At 32.9% G+C, this 20596-nt stretch overlaps 2 protein-coding genes and 1 long non-coding RNA gene across 3 annotated transcripts; all 3 read left to right on the forward strand.

The window, feature by feature from the left end:
- The first annotated feature begins 1998 nt into the window (after positions 1–1998).
- On the forward strand, positions 1999–4201 carry LOC115961061 (TMV resistance protein N-like). Its single transcript, XM_031080108.1, has 3 exons — positions 1999–2085; positions 3256–3308; positions 3673–4201. Exons 1-3 carry the CDS (start codon positions 1999–2001, stop codon positions 4199–4201), a joined length of 669 nt encoding a protein of 222 aa, XP_030935968.1.
- A 1714-nt stretch (positions 4202–5915) lies between these two features.
- LOC115959758 lies at positions 5916–6491 on the forward strand. Its single transcript, XR_004084985.1, has 3 exons — positions 5916–6003; positions 6102–6374; positions 6481–6491. It is a non-coding gene; the product is annotated as an uncharacterized LOC115959758 (long non-coding RNA).
- Positions 6492–9819: 3328 nt separating this feature from the next.
- On the forward strand, positions 9820–15727 carry LOC115960394 (probable disease resistance protein At5g66900). Its single transcript, XM_031079277.1, has 5 exons — positions 9820–10703; positions 13046–13446; positions 13861–14222; positions 14515–14726; positions 14823–15727. The coding sequence occupies exons 1-5, from the start codon at positions 10094–10096 to the stop codon at positions 15659–15661; spliced, it is 2424 nt and encodes an 807-aa protein (XP_030935137.1). The 5' UTR covers positions 9820–10093; the 3' UTR covers positions 15662–15727.
- The last annotated feature ends 4869 nt before the right edge of the window (positions 15728–20596 follow it).

Below are 20596 nucleotides of genomic sequence, written 5' to 3' on the forward strand. Positions count from 1 at the left end.
ATTGGTGCTCCATCCGCATTAGGGGTGTGCAGAAAACCCACCGACCCGCCAAACCCGACCCAACTCGACCCGACCCACCAGGTTGGGTCGGTTTTTAAGGCTTGGTGGGTTGGGTTGGGTTACCAAAAAAATTATTATAGCGGGTCGGGTTGGGTTTGGGTCATAAAATTACAAACCCGCCAAACCCGACCCGACCCATCCATATTTAATATATATTTAAAATATATTTTATATTTAATAATTTTTTTTTAAAAAAAATCAGTTGTAGGGCACTTTTATATATATATATATATATATATATATATAAATATATATTATATATTTAATAATTTGCATTTCCTCAATTCCTTCTACTAATACTAATTTAATATATATATATAATATATTATATAATTAATAAATTTTTTTAAATAACCAATTTTTCCTATCCTATATAAAAGTCAATTAGTTCACACAAATTCTAATAAATTACTATTGTTGTTTAGTCATTAGTGTTGAGCTTTCAAGGAGTTATATTGATACTAATCTTTAGGTTTTTTTAATATATTAATATTTATATTTTTTTTCTACTCAATTTAATAATAAATAAAAAATTGTCAAACCCATGGGTTCAACCCGATCCAACCCGACCCACGTGGGTTGGGTTGGGTTGGGTTGGGTTGAATTTTTTTTGACCCACCATGGTGGGTTGGGTCAAAAAATTCCCTCAACCCGACCCAACCCGACCCATGCACACCCCTAATCCGCATCATTGGATTCCACTGTACATACATAATAATGAGGTTTTTTAAAAAAAATATTTTTTTTGTCTTTCTCATAAGTCATAATGCTAAATTAATGAGTTGCCTTTCTTGAGCAAAATTAAAAGAGTGTTTATGGACTTAATAAATAAAAAATCAGTTGCCATTAACAAGGGTAAAAATAACATGTTGGGTTCTCAATTTTTCAATTGGTTTCATCACTTACAAATGGGTCAACTAGTTATGAAAAAGAAAAAATATTAATGTACTATAAGATGACACTCAAGCATGTGAAATCAAATATGAATTTGAGTGTCCGTAGAAATTTTCAAATTAAAAAGGCAAGTGTGGTCTTCTAAAACCACAATTACTCAATCCAATATGGGGAATCCCATGGCAAAAATGCCAAAACTAAAATAATAATAAATAAATAAATAAACAAGTGAGAATTATATTGAAGACCAACATTAATTGAAGACCATACACGCCTTGTTGGTTCTGTTCCTGGATCCTGTGCAATGGTAATATGGTTCCCATTAGTGTCCTATAATTATATTGTCCATCTTGAAGCAGAGGGGCAAACTCAGCTGCACTAATTAAGTTAGATTAAACTAAGAAAGTTCACAATTGTGAATTATGGAAGAAATTGCTCTAATGGGTTCAGGTCCTTCAGGATGCTATGAAAAATCCAATGCAATCCTATGATATATTTCAACCGCATCCAATCTGATGATTGAAAGCTGCATAGAGTTAGGGCTAGAATTTTTGGACAAAGCTGTAGCACCTCAAGGATGAGTATGGGTGAAAGGACAGAATTACGGATGACAAGTTTGTACGGTACTGCAGAATTAAGAATAAAGTAAGAAAGAGAAGATCAGATAGGAGATAAAAGGAAGAATTGAAAATTTTTAAGTCTCACAAGGCCTTTGGGGAGTCTCTCCTCAAAGATAACATACAGAAACATACCATTAGTGATAAGGAATTTCAATTAGTTGAATTGTCAATGCATAGAATAAGTAGATGACAAAAATTTACAGGCTTCTAAATGCATTTACTGTGAACATGAACTTAGCATGTAGCCAAATTTTATTAGTCCACATTTGCATAACATTCCTTTTTCTGTGAGTGTGTGTGATTTCAACCAGGATTCTATAACAAATATAATAATGGCTAAGTTAATGAAACAACATAATTACCTGGTAGAAGTATAACCGACTAGAGAGAGCGCCCGCATCGATAAGCCAAGTCCTAGATATCCATGCACTGTCCATTCAGGAATCAGGATGTGGCAGATATGGAGGCTGCTGAGCAGCTCATTATAGTTGAGAACAAAAATCAACGGAAAGTATAATGTTTTTAATAATTTAGGGACCATAACAAAAATTAATAGTTTATAAAAACGAAAAAGTAAAATTTCATGCAAACTCTAATAACGAGACAAACACTGTTACTTTGTGCTGGTCTTTGTTTTTAATTTTTAATTTTTTTATTCTTTGATCCATTGGTTTTTTGTTGGTCAAGAACAAGAAGCTCTTTTCTATATTATTAACTTTTTACCTGTCGTATCTGAATTTCAACAACCTTACGTCTATAAGGCTCTATATTCATAATCATATGTTTTTTTGGTACTTGTGGGTTCCAATTAACTCAACTAGTAATGTCTCTGATGATTGTATAAGAGATCTGAGGTTCAATTTTCGTCTACATCAAAAATTAATTGATATCTTAGTAACACCATAAGTTGAATCTCTAAAAAAAAAATGTTTCTTGGTGCTTTTATCAACAAAAATTGGTGCTCCATCCACATCATTGGGGTCCATTGTACATATATATATATATATAATGAGTTTTATTTATTGTTCTCATAAATAATAATACTTAATTAAATATTTTTTTAGTTGCCTTTCTTGAGCAAAATAAAAAAATGGGGCTAGGGACACAATGTTACTGTTACATATATTCACCACAACCCCATCGTGACACAAATGATTGACAGTGTGGATCCCATACAAAAAATGTGGAAAATTGTTGGTAAATCTGTGTCCACGTACTACATACTCAATAAAACCTAAAAAGAGTTATCTTATAAGAGTAGTTGTGAAAAAAAAATTATAGTCTTAATTCTCCAGTCATTCTCTTCCTCCCCATCTCTCTCTTTCTGTCATAGTGTCATGCCTCCGTTTCTCTCTCTCTACATCACGCCGCTGTTTCTCTCTCTCTATCACGCTGCTTCAGTACACTCGTTTTTTTTTTTTTTTTTTTTTTTTTTTTTTTTTTTTTGTGTTTGCTACTTCGCTTGGTGCTTAGTGTTTGGGTGGTGAGAAAACATGGGAAAGCAGAGGGAAATATATATATTTTCTTATTTGGTATGAACTCTGAATATATACATGATTTTGAGTTTTTTTTTTTTTTTTTTTTTGGTTTGCTTAGTGCTTGGTGTTTGGATGATGAGAAAATGTGGGAAACCAAAGGGAAATTGGCTTTTTCTTTTTCTTTGATCTGTTTGGTTTCTAAGAAATTGGAAGCAACCGAAAGCCGGCCGAACCGAACCGAAGCGATTGAAATCCAGTCAGTTCGGTGTCGGTGTTCCTCCCTTACGGTTCGGTGTCGGTGCCAAATTTGGTAAAACCGAAAATTTCGGTTCGGCGGAAAAATCGCAGTTCAAACCGACCAAACTGCACCGATTACACCCCTTCACGACTGTTCCCTACCAACAAATAGAAAAATACTAAAAAGGCAATATTAGTAAGTCCAGGAAACTGCTTGGAACATAACTCCCAAAGCTGTTCTCCAACGATAAATTAAAAAATAAAAAATATATTCTGATGAGTTTCTAATGATTTGACGTGAAAGTAAGCACTCTTAAGGCTCGGATGGTTCAATTTTCAGGTTTCAGGTTTCCATTTTCTTTGTTCTGAAACTCTCTTTGTAGATTTTCCACAAACAAGCTTGTTAGTAAGTTTCCAATGGTTTCCACTAGCTCTGAAAGACCCTCTTCATCATATTCAACACCTATACAGCAATACGATGATTTTATCAGTTTTCGGGGTGAAGACACCCGCAATACCTTTACAGACCATTTATATGAGGCATTGGAACGGGCGCACTTTGTTGTATTTAGAGACGACAAAAGTATCCAACCAGGAGAATATATTTCTTCAGCGCTCATTGAGGCAATAGAAGGGTCCCAGTATGCAATCGTTGTTTTATCAGAAAATTATGCTACTTCCAAGTGGTGTTTGGATAAACTTGTCAAAATTGTTGAATGCAAAAATAAGACGGGACAAACAGTGTTGCCGGTCTTTTACAATGTAAAACCCTCTAATGTACGCAAACAGACTGGGCCATTTGCAATTGATATTGCTCATGGAACCAGCGTCAACGATGAGAGGATACAGAAGTGGAGGGATGCATTGAGACTAGTGGCCAATATAGCCGGATGGGATATGGACCTAAGGTAATATCTTACTTTGCTTTAACCTGTGAGAAAGTAACATATATGTTGGATTCTTAATTTAATTTAATTTATTTTCAGATTTTTAACATCGTAAAATTTTGTTTAGATACTATATATTGTGAAAGTAACATAGTGTGTACTCTTTCCTTCACCTCCCAATCAAGACCATAATTTGTTTCACAATACATATATATATATATATATATTTTCTAGTTTGTATATATAAACTGCTATCATTCCTCAAATTTTGGGACCTTCTTATAATACACATCTTAGAGCCGACCCTGACTTGTAGGCTCACATGCTTTGGTGAGAGACTGACTTGTAGACACTATAGCTTAGAGATTTCCTTGGCTGCTATCAATTTTATTTAAAAAAAAAAAAAAAAATGAACCCTTATAAATTTAGCTAACAATCAATGTGTTGATACTTGGTATTACATTAATAACATAATAATAAATGAATAGAAATTACTAAAACTACGATTTTCAATTTTAATTCTAAAAAATCTATAAATTGACATTTTAATTAATGTGATTGGTATTACATCAACAAAATAATAAACACATTTTCTAGTTTTGCATTTAAAAGTTGATGCATGAGATTTATATGGTAAAAATTGCAGTAATTAATCTAGCATCATTTTAAGAAATTTTTTTTTTTTTTTTTTTTTTTTTTTTTTTTTTTTTTTTTTTTTTTTGTCTTCTCTACAGTTCTAAATCAAGCGTCATCGTCATTCAGGCAATTGTTAAACTTATAAGAGAATCTGTTGATGGAAACAACTTCCTAAATATTTCCAAACATCTTGTTGGAATGGAATCCAGTGTGAAGGAAATGATGGATTTAGTAAATAAAAGGTTGAAAGATGTTCTCTTTATTGGGATTTGGGGGGTTGGTGGGGTGGAAAAGACAACTTTGGCAGAAATTATTTATTGCGAAATTTCTCAAGATTTTGATGACAAAAGCTTTATTTATTTTAAACATGATACAGAAACTGGAAATCTAGTTTCTTATCAAAAGGAAGTTCTTAAGCACATTTTCAAAAGAGAATTTAATATAACAAGTATTTATAGTGGAAAGCAGATTATTAGGAAAATGCTCTGCGGTATAAAGGTTCTTATTGCTCTTGATAATGTGTCTGAAAAAGGCCAACTAGATGCAATTGTGGGGAGCCATGATTGGTTTGCTCAAGGGAGTAGAATCATTATAACAAGTGAAGACAAACAGTTGTTGGTAACACATGAAGTGGATGATATATATGAGGTAAAGCCAGTACATAATTATAAAGCGTTGGAGCTCTTTAGTAGGAAAGCCTTTAAGCAAGCCCATCCTGAAAATGATTTTGTGGATTTGTCAAATGATTTTGTGAAGTATGCTCAAGGCCTTCCTTTAGCTCTTGAATGTTTTGGTTCCTTCTTGCATAACAAAGAAATAGATGTATGGAAAAGTTACTTGGGTGAACTAGAGGAAAATTCTGAAGGAGAAGTTTTGACTAAACTTGAAATTATTTATAAGAGAATATTGGACAAGAATGTGAAAGAATTATTTTTGGACATTGCATTTTTCTTCAAGGGAATGGACAAAAATCAAGTTGCAAATATTCTAAATGATCCTGGTTATCTTGCAAACCTAGTATTTCTACAGAACAATTCTCTCACTACTATTTTTCAAGGAAAATTATGGATGCATGATTTGCTACAAGCAATGGGTAGGGCAATGGTTCGTCATGAAGCAATACACGAGCCTGGAAGACGAAGTAGGTTGTGGAAGTATGAGGATATCTTTTCTATACTGAGGAATAATACTGTAAGTGCATTAATATATATACACATAAGCTTAGGGAAGTATACATTTCTATAATTTTCCAAATTTCCTACACTAATTTCGTTTTTGATGGTAACTAGGGAACAGAATATGTTAAAGGCATGATGCTAAACTCCCCTCCATGTAAAGAACACTTGAATGCCAATGCCTTCTCAAAGATGGGAGGACTAGAGTTGATTAAGATCTGCAGTGCAGTCCGTTTTTGGGGCCTTAATCATCTTTCTAATCAATTACGAATGATGGAATGGCATGATTATCCATTGAAATCCATGCCAAGGAGTTTTTGACCATGCAATCTTGTTGAACTTACTATGCCTAATAGCCAGATTGAGCAACTACCAGAAGTATTTAATGTAAGACTGTTACTAATGCAATTTATTATTATTATTATTATTACTGTAAATTAGACTAAGTTATTATATGCTTAATTTTTCGTATCTATTTTTTGTTTAATCACAGAATTTGAACCTGCTAAGAGTTATGGACCTTAGTTACTCTCAAAACTTAATCAAGACTCCTGATTTCAGTGGATTTCAAAATCTTAGGAGTTTAACTTTTCAAGGTTGTACAAGACTGTATAATGTTCATCCATCAGTCGGAGCTCTCAAAAATCTTACTTTATTAAATCTAAAAGATTGTGAAAGTCTTAAGAACCTTCCACAGGAGATCAAATTAGAATCCCTTGAAGTTCTTATTCTATCAGGCTGTTCAAGACTCGAGAAGCTTTGAGAGATTGGGGAAAATATGACACGCTCGTCAAAGCTTTATTTGGACAAGACTGCCATAAAAGAACTACCATCATCAATCAAACATCTAGCTGGCCTGACCATATTGAATCTTAAATATTGCAAGTACCTCTTGAGTTTTCCTAGTGCCATTCGTGCTTTGACATCTCTTGAAATCCTTACACTATCTGGATGTAGGGTTCAACTACCAAAATCACGTCATTTACCCGGGCTCTCCCTTGCTTTATGGACACAGATTTTTCCATGCTCAACGTCCTGAACCAGAGCCCGCCAACCTGCAGTTACCCGAGTCATTCTCAGGATTAAGCTCTTTAAAATCTCTTGATCTAAGTGATTGCAATTTGTCAGATGGAGCACTCCCTGATCTTAGTAGCTTATCCTCACTGCGGTCTCTGAATCTGAGCAAAAACAATTTTACACGCTTGCCTGATGCCATTTCAAAACTTTCTATGCTTACACTTCTTTTTCTCGGATAATTGTAGCAAGCTTCAATCATTGTCATGTCTTTCATTAAGTACGAAGTATGTAATGGCACGAGGATGTACTTCATTGGAAAATTATTCAAATAACTCTGTTGTCTGGACTTCGGGTGAAGCAGGATTGGCTTTTATTAATTGCCTTAGCTTTCTTGAGGATGAAGAAGGAAAAATCACCGAGGGTTTTTTGCTGGACAGCTTGCTCGAGAATGGAGGCAAAATAATTGAGAATTCTTTGCCAGATATACACTTCCAGCCATTGTGACAAAGTTACATGGAGGTTTTTCTCTCACAAACATGCATGCATTGAAAACTTCTTTTTACACTTTTTTTTTTTTAATTTTTAAATTTTTTTTTTTTTTTTATATACAAAAATTTGAACATCTTTTTGCTTTTGCATTAATATTTTACAGGATCATATTCGTGAAAGTGAAGAATTTTATAGCGTGTTAAATCAGATTGAAATTCCAACGTGGTTCGACCATCAGAATCGTGGGTCAGATGTTTCAATCCCGCTACATCAGTATGATACTAATTGGACAGGAATTGCTCTATGTGTTGATATTAAAGTCCAAAAAAATTTGAGCGAGGTTTCTCCTGGTGATCCTACAGATTTTCATGAATTTCGTTTGGAAATGCACGGTGGTCCTGAAGATTTTCCACGAAACTATGAGTTCCCTAGAGACAAAATTCATGTTGGCTCATTTCAGTCATTTGGAATTTGGCTATATATTTCGCAAGCGAAGTTAGGAGTACTATTACATGGATGTGATGACATTAGGCCATTCATTAAAACCTACAGCCCAGATATTGAGATTAAAGGGTGTGGTGCACGTATACTCCATGAGCCAGATTTGGTACAATTTGTACAAATCTTAAGCCAACAAATTTTTTGGAACGGAAGATTTTTGGCGGGCTCATGAGGCACCCCTCTCACAACAAGAATGAGCTGCCCCAGCCTCTCTCTGATGACCTCAGTAGACATCGTGAAGTTTTCATGAAATATCATATGGGCAAGCCCAAAACCGTGATGACGAGGCGGAATCCGGTCCAATCCAATGCTATTGTAGGTGCCTACAATTCATCTCTAAACACCATATTTTTGTCACTTTTTTCTGTCATGATAGCTTAGTGAGTGTATATATATTATCAATATACAACTTTTTGGTGTCTATATTTTTTAAAGGGTCTAAAATATTTTCACACGTTAATCACAATTAATTTTTTTAAAAAAAATTTAAACAATTGGATCAAATAAGGAAAATAATGTTTTAAAGTTTTTCCTTTTTGTTATTATGTACTTGGGGAAAGGGGGATTTGAACTCTAGAGACATTAGAAAGTGCGATATGTAATTCTAGATAAGAAGAATGGCCTAATCTTATATTTTTCTGATAAAAATAAATAAATAAATCTGCAGCTGATCTAAGACTTTGTTTGTTAGCATCTCCTTTGAACTTCGATCTGTTTGCAGGAGCTTTCCCCAAACTTTTATTAGGCGTATTGCTAAACCATGAATGCGCAATCATTTCCTCACTTTTGTATTTAAAACGATGGCTAGTGAGTGGAACCAATAAGAAGTAAAAAGATTCTCTTTCTTTTTTCTTTTCTTTTTTTATGAAAAACTCGTAACTTTATTAAGAAGAAGATAAATTCATTACATCATGATGACCTATGATGAATTCGTAACTTTTTTTTTTTATTCTCTTATCTTCATCTATTTGTTGGGACTATTATCCCAAATTTGATGACCCATGATGTTAGATACTTAAGTGTGTTGGATGTCAGATACTCAATCAGCTATGGTTCTTGACATTACATCATGGCTATTGGAATCATGTTTATTTCTTTCTTTCTTTCTTTTTCTTTTAAGGTGTGTACTTACTTCTTTGCTAACAAAGTAATTACTTCTATTTTTTTTTGGACTTTTATTTATTTCCCCCCCCGAGTATCTTATTTTAATGTACACACATGGCACTCCAGATGCAACACAAATTTTCAAAGGGATTGACAATCAACAAGGACAGAAAAAACTCTCAAAAAAAAAAAAAAGGACAGAAAAATAACAAAAATAAACCTAGGAATCAGTAGACGACACAAGAATCATGTATAAAAGAACTAATTTTTATCATAAAGTATATGATATGAAAACATTTGGTGTTTTTTTTATAGTAAATCCCCATATATCATATAGTATATTTAAGACACCACCATATGAACAATATATGTGGTAGCTTTAGCATGGTCCTATGGTTTATACTTTGCTTCCCTTCTAAGTCAATATTTAAAGAGATTCTCCCAAGAAAAAAGAACTAATTTTTAGCATAAAGTATATGATATGAAAGCATTCGGTGTTTTTTTTATAGTAAATCACCATATATCGTATAGAATATTTAAGGCACCAACATATGAACAATATATTTAGTAGCTTTATCATGGTCCTATGTTTATACCCTGCTTCTCTTCTAAGTCAATATTTACTCCCAAAAAAGTAGAAGAAGAAGAAAAAGAAGAAAGAAAAAAAGTATAAATCTGTTACTTGGTCTAGTCTTTTATTTATACCCCTATGATTGTTTTCCAGGGAAGAAGCATACGTTCTTCTTTCATCTCAAATGGCTTTACTTTGATCCTCTGCTCCGTTTCCTTATCAGCACAAGGTAACTGATCAGAAGAAACAGGAGATAGAGATCTAAATTGGTATCCATTTAAAAAAAAAAAAAATCTGTTTGGCCTATTCCTTGATATGTAGTGTGTTTGTTTCTTAACTAGTTTCCAAAGATCTTGCATACAGAATCTTTGGTTTCTTTTCTTTTGTCATATTGGAGGTTTGAGTTAGTTTGCAAAGCAAAGCTATGGCATCATTGGTAGGAGGGGCTGCTCTGGGGGCAGTGTTTGGAGAGTTAGTTAATGTGTTGCATGACACATTTAAGAGTGTTGGAAGTGATGCCCTTATGTTCAAGTCAATTCTTAAAAGCCTCAAACACAATCTAGATCTTATAGATCCAGTGGTTAAAGACATAACACGATTAAACGAAATACTTGATCACCGAGAAGAGGAAACAAAGAGCTTGATCGAAGATATGAGGAAGGCCAAGGAGCTCATTGGCATGTTGGACAACCAAGAGTTGGACTCCTCTTTCGAGAAAGAACTTGCAGAGTTGAATGAGTCCATTGTGAAATTCTTTCAGCTTCATATCCCAGCTCAGAACAGAAGGGATATATTGCAGATTTTGGAGAAGCAGAATTTTCTTTGCAAGCGAATGGAGTCGCTAGCGATTAAAAGTGGGTCAACGTGTGTGGTTCCTCCACCCCCGGATTTTACTGTCGGCATGGATCTGCCTTTGATGGTGTTGAAGACGCAGCTGCTGAATAAGAAGAGGCAGCAGATTCTACTGACTGCCCCTGGAGGATGCGGAAAGACCACACTGGTGAAAATGCTTGGTCATGACCAGGAAATTAAAGGTATTTGATCTCTCTCTTCTTTTTTGTGTATGTAATTTTATATGCATAATTGGCATGTGCTTGCATATTCTTAAAGTTATCTATTGTGCTAGTATGTGGATCTTAGTAAACTGTTAGGTACTACCTAAAACAAAATACGTATAGAAGTTTGTTAAAATGCTATATAAACAAGAATGCTACACATTTTTTATTTTTTTTAAATCAGATGAGAAAGAAGTACAATGCTGTGTTATGGTTTAATGAACACCTGACACACTCATGCATTACGACTAGCAATAAAATACTCAATAATCTTAAGCTACAGTCGTTTATATCACAACTACTGCATTACGACTAGCAGTAAAATACTCAATAATCTTAAGGTACAATCGTTTATATCATAACTAGCAAACTCAATCCTTCTTCGAATCAACTAATTTATCAGTTGAATTCTTAACAAAGTTCATTGTTTAATCTGAAATTGAACTATTGCTTCAATTTTATAAGCACTAGAGGCAGATCCTGCATGTTGTACATGATAATATTTTTAGGATAGTCTCATTATTATTTTTTTACAACTTGTACTAATTTAATAAATAGTAATGTAATTCATAATCATATTTTCATTTATTATAAAAAAAATCACAAAATGTAATCTTTATATATATATATATATATAATTTCTGTTGTACCAAAATCAAAACAATACATTTTTTTCTCAAGAATTCAAAGGCAATGTAGTGAAATATTAATTTTTAATAAAATTAATTTTTAATATTTTGTATATCATTAAAAAGTATATATAATTTGGAAATTATTCTTTTAGTTTTAAACAAACTTTTTCAAACCCAATTTTTTCTACCACACAGTCAAAAACACCAAGAAACGTATCTAAAAAAAATTAATAAAACTCAACAAAACTACAATTCAAAATAATAATAAAAAGAAAGGGAAAAATAAAAGATTGTAACTCTTTTTCCTTTTAAAAAATCCAAGGGTACAATTCCAAAGGGGAAAAAAGTAGAGAATTGTTTTTGAAAAAGAAGAAGTATTGTGTTAATTTTGCTATAATCTAATGTTACATCTAATCCAATATGTGAAAAATGAATAGGTAAATAAATAATTTGACGCACAAAATTGAATTTGTTTTCTTAAGAATCTCAAAGAATACACTAATAAGATAAGGAATATAAAGAACGATATAAAATATTCATAAACGCTTAAAACAAAATAATTGCTCAAGCATCTAAGAACATCATATAAAAAAGACATAACAATCCACTACTAATTTGTTAAACAAAATATTTACAAACAGTGAAAGTAAACTGCACAAAAATCATTGTCTTCAACTACACTAACTGTTCTTAATTAGCTTATCCAAATTATTTTGTTATTTTTCAAATAAATTAAAACCTGAAAACAACACAAAATTTGACATATTATATAATATGATTTTCCTCAAATAAAATCAACAACAAACACTATTCATTAAAAGTATTTAGTGTTGGAAAGAAAATGACAAAAAAAAAAAAAAAACTTGTATTAAGGAACACATATGAATTAGTCAATAATATTCATCAATCTAAGGTAAAGAAGCAAGAAAAATAAAAAATTTCAACAAAAAAAAAAAGAAAAAAAAAAGGTTGAGAGAGGAATATATATAGACAACATTTTTATTTTTATTTTTCATTTAGTTATAATATCAAAATTAAAGTAGATGAATATGTAAAGTTAAAACCGTCTAAAATGAATTTGTAAAGCAAATATTATTTTCTATTTAATATTGTAAAAAAAAATTAGAGGTAAAAATAAATATGAAAAAGACTAACGGTGTGGTCAATGACGTAACAGATGAGGTAGCTTAATAGGAATGTAGCAATAATAAATACTATACTTTAACTTTTATATATATATATTTTATAGATGAGTAATTGGAATAAATGGGATTGCAATGCAATCACACATGAAGATTTGAATTTCTGCAAGTGAAATTAAACTACGATTCATAAAAATTAAAAAAGTAAAGGTGAAATTAAACTACAGTTTGAAACAAATTTATGTCTCATTAGGTAAGATATGATAGGCCTTTGCTAATTATGTTCATTATTTTGTGTTAACCCTCTTGACAGTCATGAAGCACTGTTCTTGGAATATTTCATCCACTGCATTTATTGCCTTAGAAGTGTAGTAACAAAGAAAATGTAACATACACACACGCACACCTCTTAATCTTGGCTGCGATTGAAATTGTGTGTAATTCACTTCATCTGCCCACCATTATTATACATGTTTTCAGTTTACAATGTTATAAGAAATGAAATGTGCCTCAATGGCAACTTTCTAACTGGATTGTTTTTGGGTAGGAAAATTTAAGGACAATATTTTTTTTGTCCCCGTTTCTAAAAATTTCAACCTGATGGTCATTGCGCGAAGACTATATCAATATATAAGTGATCAGGTGCCCGAGTTCCAAAGTGATGAAGATGCAATCAACCAGCTACGGGAAGGACTGACCAAAATTGGATCAAATCCTATATTATTGATCTTGGATGATGTTTGGTCTGGATCAGAATTCCGTCTTAAGAAGTTTAAGTTTGATATTCCAAATTACAATATTCTGGTGACCTCAAGAACTGCACTTCCAGGATTTAGCTTTACATATTACTTAAATCCGTTGAATGATGACTATGCAACGATGCTGCTTCATCATTCAGCATCTCTGCAACATGAGAGTTCTAACATTCCTGTTGAAGCCATCAAAAAGGTGCTTTGTCAATCTTTCATCAATATTCGGATGAAAAGTGCTTAATTTGATTTATACTTTTCACCATTGGTTAAGGTATGTATATGCATATGAATGACGAAATACTATCTAGTTTTGGTCTTGATGAGTACATGATACCGTATGTACCCTATTCCCAACCAAAAAAAAAAGAAAAAAAATGTATTTACCAAAATCATGCTTTCATACTCATACATACATTTGAGCTTGCTTGTTTTGTTTTGAACCAATTGTTCCCAAAACTTGATTGAAAAAGGAGAAAGATAAGAAGGTCCTACTAGCCTTGTTTCATATTTCAAAACAATTTCATGTGGTTTGAGTTACTATAACATTGACCAATATTACCCCTGTAGCCTCCAAACTATGACTGATTTTTTTTGGTTCCATAAATTGCAGATGGTGAGAGGCTGTGGTGGGTTCCCACTGGCGCTCGAAGTGATTGGTGGATTACTCGATGAGAACACTGTTGAGGCCTGGTGCAGTATAGCTGAGAATTGGTCTAATAGTCATTATATTTTCAATTCTAATTCTGATTTGCTTGATTGTCTTCGAAAAAGCCTAGAAATTTCAGATCATGAGGTCATCTTCAAAGAATGTTTCATGGATCTAGGTTCATTTCCTGAAGACCAAAGGATCCCTGTGGCTGCCCTTGTTGATATGTGGGCAGAATTACATAAACTAGATGAAGTTGGCAACAAAGCCATTGACAATTTACATAAAATCGCCACCCGGAATCTGGCTAATCTTGTGAGGAAAAGGTATACTAACTCTTTATTTCTATGGTCTGATATTCTTGTAGCCTCTTTCTTCATGCAACCATTGCTAGTTGCTAGATATAATTAGTAATAACTCTGTACACAGCCTTAGGCACAAATTATTGTAATGTCCTATAAGTTATAGCTTAATTAACTTCTTATGGCAATAACATTTTATCATAGATTATTTGAGATATACTTTTTACATTTGAAGTAAGAGATATTTATTTTTTTATGAACCATTTGAAGAAATAATTTCAACCTTTCCAACTTATAATTTTTGTCCAATCACCAGGAAAGATGTAGGTAAGATCAACAAATATCACAATGAAGACTATGTCACACAACATGATCTTCTTAGAGAGCTAGCTATATTTGAAAGCTGCCAGGGGCCAGAAAGACAAAGGCAAAGATTGATTATGGCCATAAGTGGAAACACTCTACCAAGTTGGTGCACAGAACAGAATCAGCAACCCATCAATGCCCGCTTGTTATCAATCTCAACTGGTTTGTTCATGTTTCCCTCTATCACACATACATAAACACGCGTGCACATAATACATGTTAAGTGCCCTCTCACATCATATATAATACTTTTTGCAGATGAATTGTTCTCATTAACTTGGAGCAACATTCAAGCACCCAAAGTTGAGGTTCTAGTTCTGAACTTCCAAACAAAGAATTATAGCTTACCTGAGTTTGTGGATACAATGGATAATCTCAAGGTTTTGATCATCACTAATTATGGTTTCTTTCCTACTGAATTAAGAAATTTTCAACTACTCAATTCTCTACCCGATTTAAAGACAATCAGATTGGAGAAGGTTTCAATCCCTTCCCTTTTCAAGGCCCCTGTATTGTTGAAGAGTTTGAAGAAAATATCCTTGTTCATGTGTAATATTGGTCAGGCTTTTGGAAATTGTACTATCCAAGTTTCAGATGCAGTGCCAAATCTAATGGAGATAAACATTGACTATTGTAATGATCTTGTGGAATTGCCTGTAGTGCTGTGTGATGTTATCCTCCTGAAAACACTCATTATCACCAATTGTCATCAACTGTCTACACTTCCCAAAGAGATTGGAAAGCTAGTGAATTTAGAAGTGTTTAGGCTTAGGTCCTGTACTGATTTGTCTGAGTTGCCAGAATCTATCACAGGCCTTAAAAACTTAAGACTTCTCGACATATCTGATTGCCTAAGCATTAGACACTTGCCAAAAGAGATTGGTGAGTTATGTAAATTAGAGGAGATCCACATGAAAGGGTGCTTGAGCTTGCGTAATGAGTTGCCACCATCAACTACAAATCTTGAGCAATTGAAGCTTGTGATATGTGATGAAGAGAGGGCTAAGTTTTGGGAGCCTATCAAGGAAGTTCTTACCAATCTAGAGGTCAAGGTGGCTGAAAAAGATATCAACTTGACTTGGCTTCTCAAACCATGATTTCTGAGAATTGTTTCTTTTTGGAAACTTGTGTAGGCTTTGTCAACTTATTATCATTGTCTTCTACTCTTTGTTTCTTTTTCTTTGCATTTCGATCAGATTGAACACATGAAAAAATATGTATCAGTAGAAAATATGATTGTTTTAAATCCTAGAATTATGTAGATTTTTGTGTTTCCTTTATTTTATGATTTTATTTTTCGGGAAGAAAATATTGGTTTCATATCTAAAGTTTGTTTGAAATCAGACAAACATGATAGAAAATCAACAGAAAGTAAAATTGTTTTTAATAATTTAAGGACCATACAAAAACTAAAAGTTTATTAGAACAAAAATTCAAATTCCATGTAAACTTTAATAATGAGACAAACGCTGTTTCTTTGTGCTGGTCTTTGATTTAAATTTTTTATTCTTTGACCACCCATTGGTTTTTTCTTGGTCAAGAACAAGAAGCTCTTTTCTATACTATTTCCTGCCTAATCGGAATTTTGACAGCCATTTGTCTAAATTCATATCATACGAAAACAGATGATCCATCCACATCATTGGAGTCCACTGTATATACAAAATAATGAGGGTTTTTTTTTTTTTTTTGTCCTTCTGATAAGTCATAATGAGTTGCCTTTCGTGACAAAAATGGAAGAGTGTTTATGGACTTATGGAATCTGGAGACTCGGATCCAAAATCTTTGGGCCTTTACATGGCTAAATCCTTAAACAAATATGGTATTCTTTACTGCCACATGGTTGAGCCAAGAATGAAGACAGTTGGAGAAATATGTGACTGTCCCCATAGTCTTGTGCCAATGACAAAGGCTTTTAAGGGTAACTTTTTTGTTGCTGGGGGTTATGACAGGGAAGATGGGAACAGAGCTATTGCTGAAAACCATACAGATCTTGTTGTTTATGGTCGTCTGTATTTAGCCAATCCAGATTTGCCTAAGAGATTTAAGCTCAATGCTCCTCTCAACAAGTACAACAGAGACACATTCTACATATCTGACCCTGTCCTTGGATACACTGATTATCCATTCCTTGAAGACATTGTTAGGTTTTCAAGGAGAAGAGTGAAAATATATTGTCCAAAAACATTGCCCTATGTAATTTCTTTCTAGTTTTTCGTGTTTTCATTGTACTGTACAAGTGCAACAAAAAAATTTGATAGATCTAAATAATTTTGAAGTGGTTATTCTCTTTTAGTGATAATATTGTTGGTGCTGATCTGCTTCTGAGCCAGACTAATCATGATTTTGAAACATAATTTGGCTATTACAAGCAATGATTCTTTACTTTAACTGGCAACTATGCACATAGGATTTTGCCTTCATCTTTCTATGGTTTCACACCTGTCATGTTGTGGTTTTTATTAGTGGTTGGGGAATATTAATAGGACCCAGATGACTGAGTCAATCTCTTTGCAAAAGTAGTAGGTTTTTTTTTTTTTTTTTTTTTTTTTTTTTTTTGGGTGGAGATTATAGTTGGGCATGCACTTGTTGTATACTTGTTAGGGTTAAATACAAGTTTTGCTTTGTGCTTGTAAACCTTATTAACTTAATAAGATTTAGGGTTTTTTTTTTTTTTTTTTTACAGGTCGGGTTTGGATAATATCCATATCCTACCCGAACAATTCGGGTAATATCCAAGCCTTACCCGGTTAAGCTCTACCCATGAAGAATCGAGTATTACCTAAAACATTTGGTTTGGATAGGATTGGATATCTATTACCCAATGGGTATAGCCATCCCTACTCAAAACACAGAGACAAAGATCATAAACTTGACTCACAAAAATAATGGACCGCTCAATAAAATAGATAAGACAAAATAGTTAAAATAAACTAAAGTATTAAGGTAGTAAGTTAAAAAATAATGATTCCAACTCATCCGCCAACAATCACTAATTATAAATTCATCAACCTATGATTTTACATGGAGGTTTTTCTCTCACAAACATGCATGCATTGAAAACATCTTTTTACACTTTTTTATTTTTTATTTAATTTGAACATCTTTTTACTTTTGCATTAATATTTTACAGGATCATATTCGTGAAAGTGAAGAATTTTATAGCGTGTTAAATCAAATTGAAATTCCAACGTGGTTCGATCATCAGAATCGTGGGTCATATGTTTCAATCCCGCTACATCAGTATGATACTAATTGGATAGGAATTGCTCTATATGTTGATATTAAAGTCCAAAAAAACTTAAGCGAGGTTTCTCCTGGTGATCCTACAGAGTTTCATGAGTTTCGTTTGGAAATGCACGGTGGTCCTGAAGATTTTCCACGAAACTATAAGTTCCCTAGAGACAAAATTCATGTTGGCTCATTTGGAATTTGGCTATATATTTCACATGCGAAGTTAGGAGTACTATTGCATGGATGTGATGACATTAGGCCATTCATTAAAACCAACAGCCCAGATATTGAGATTAAAGGGTGTGGTGCACGTATACTCCATGAGCCAGATTTGGTACAATTTGTACAAATCTTAAGCCAACAAATTTTTCGGAACGGAAGATTTTTGGCGGGCTCATGAGGCGGCCCTCTCACAACAAGAATGAGCTGCCCTGGCCTCTCTCTGATGACCTCAGTAGACATCGTGAAGTTTTCGTGAAATATCATATGCGCAAGCCCAAAACCGTGATGACGAGGTGGAATCCGGTTCAATCCAATGCTATTGTAGGTGCCTGCAATTCATCTCTAAACACCATATTTTTGTCACTTTTTTTCTGTCATGGTATACAACTTTTTGGTGTCTATTTTTTTAAAGGGTCTAAACTGTTTTCACACATTAATAACAATTTTTTTTTTTTTTTTTAATCTTTGAACGATAGGATCAAATAAGGAAAATAATGTTTTAAAGTTTTTCCTTTTTATTATTAAAAGGAAAAACTATATGTACTTGGGGAAAGGGGGATTTGAACTCTAGAGACATTAGAAAGTGTAATATGTAATTTTAGATAAGAAGAATGGTCTAATCTTATATTTTTCTGATAAAAATAAATAAACAAATCTGCAGCTGATTTAAGACTTAGTTTGTTAGCATCTCCTTTGAACTTCTGTTTGCAGGAGCTTTCCCCAAACTTTTATTAATTAAGCGTATTTCTAAACCATGAATGTGCAATCATTTCCTCACTTTTATATTTAAATCGATGGCTTGTGAGTGGAACCAAGAAGTAAAAAGATTCTCTTTTTCTTTTCTTTTTTTGATGAAAAACTCATAACTTTATTAAGAAGAAGATAAATTCATTATATCATGATGACCCATGATGAATTTGTAACTTTTTTTTTATTCTCTTATCTTCATCTATCTGTTGGGACTATTATCCCAAATTTGATGACCTATGATGTTAGATACTTAAGTGTGTTGATGTTAGATACTCAATCAGTTATGGTTCTTGACATTACATCATGGCTATCGGAATCATGTTTATTTCTTTCTTTCTGTCTTTCTTTTTCTTTTATGGTGTGTACTTACTTCTTTGCTAACAAAAAAAGTGAGTAATCACTTCTATTCTTCTTAGACTTTGATTTCTTTTCCCCGAGTACCTTATTTTAATGTACACACATGGCTCTCCAGATGCAACACAAATTTTCAAAGGGATTGACAATCAACAACGACAGAAAAAATCTCTCTCAAAAAAATAAAAATAAACAAAGACAGAAAATAACAAAAATAAACCTAGGAATCAGTAGATGACACAAGAACCATGTATAAGAGAACTAATTTTTATCATAAAGTATATGATATAAAAACATTTGGTGTTTCTTTTATGGTAATCTCCATATATCATATAGTATACTTAAGACACCAACATATGAACAATATATTTAGTAGCTTTAGCATGGTCCTATGGTTTATACTTTGCTTCCCTTCTAAGTCAATATTTAAAAAGATTCTCCCAAGAAAAAAGAACTAATTTTTAGCATACAGTAGATGATATGAAAACATTTTGTGTTTTTTTTTTTTAATAGTAAATCACCATATATCATAAAGAATATTTAAGGCACCAACATATGAACAATATGTTTAGTAGCTTTAACATGGTCCTATGTTTATACCCTGCTTCTCTTCTAAGTCAATATTTACTCCCAAAAAAGAAGAAGAAGAAGAAGAAGAAGAATGAAAGTCATTATTTAAAAACAACGAAGTCAATGTGCTCAAACTTGGTTACTTCCAGGTTCGTGGCATGAAATTATATGCACAATTGCAGATAGAAGTGTAAATCTATTACTTCAGAGTTTAGTCTTTTATTCCAAATAATAATAATAAATAAATAAATAAATAAATAAAACTCTAGCATCTTCTTAAGGTTTATACTTTATGCCTTCCTTCTAAGTCTATACTCAAAAACACAAAGAAGTCAATGTGTTCAAACTGGGAAACTTCCAGGTTCGTGGCATGAAATTACATGCACAATTGCAGATAAAAGTATAAATCTGTAACTTGGTTTAGTCTTTTATTTATACCCCTATGATTGTTTTCCAGGGAAGAAGCATACATTCTTCTTTCGTCTCAAATGGCTTTACTTTGATCCTCTGCTCTGTTTCCTTATCAGCGCAAGGTAACTGATCAGGAGAAACAGAAGAGATAGAGATCTAAATTGGTATCCAATAGTTTTTTTTTTTAGTATTTGGCCTATTCCTTGATAAGTTGATATGTAGTGTGTTTGTTTCTTAACTAGTTTCCAAAGATCTTGCATACAGAATCTTTGGTTTCTTTTCTTTTGTCATATTGGTAGTTTGAGTTAGTTTGCAAAGCAAAGCTATGGCATCATTGGTAGGAGGGGCTGCTCTGGGGGCAGTGTTTGGAGAGGTATTTAATGTGTTGCATGACACAGTTAAGAGTGTTGGAAGCGATGCCCTTATGTTCAAGCCAATTCTTAAAAGCGTCAAATTCAATCTAGATCTTTTAGGTCCAGTGGTTAAAGAGA

Source organism: Quercus lobata, chromosome 9 (genome assembly GCF_001633185.2).
Source record: "Quercus lobata isolate SW786 chromosome 9, ValleyOak3.0 Primary Assembly, whole genome shotgun sequence".
Classification (NCBI taxonomy): Eukaryota; Viridiplantae; Streptophyta; class Magnoliopsida; order Fagales; family Fagaceae; genus Quercus; species Quercus lobata.

What these genes read in the sequence shown, in the direction of transcription:
- LOC115961061 (XM_031080108.1), top strand. Translation starts at nt 1,999, where the DNA reads ATGCACTGTCCATTCAGGAATCAGGATGTGGCAGATATGGAGGCTGCT. An exon ending in AGAACAAAAATCAACGGAAA is followed by an intron (nt 2,086 to 3,255) that starts GTATAATGTTTT and finishes TTGGTTTCTAAG; the next exon opens with AAATTGGAAGCAACCGAAAG. An exon ending in ACCGAAGCGATTGAAATCCA is followed by an intron (nt 3,309 to 3,672) that starts GTCAGTTCGGTG and finishes CTCTCTTTGTAG; the next exon opens with ATTTTCCACAAACAAGCTTG.
- LOC115960394 (XM_031079277.1), top strand. Translation starts at nt 10,094, where the DNA reads ATGGCATCATTGGTAGGAGGGGCTGCTCTGGGGGCAGTGTTTGGAGAG. An exon ending in TCATGACCAGGAAATTAAAG is followed by an intron (nt 10,704 to 13,045) that starts GTATTTGATCTC and finishes GTTTTTGGGTAG; the next exon opens with GAAAATTTAAGGACAATATT. An exon ending in CTGTTGAAGCCATCAAAAAG is followed by an intron (nt 13,447 to 13,860) that starts GTGCTTTGTCAA and finishes CATAAATTGCAG; the next exon opens with ATGGTGAGAGGCTGTGGTGG.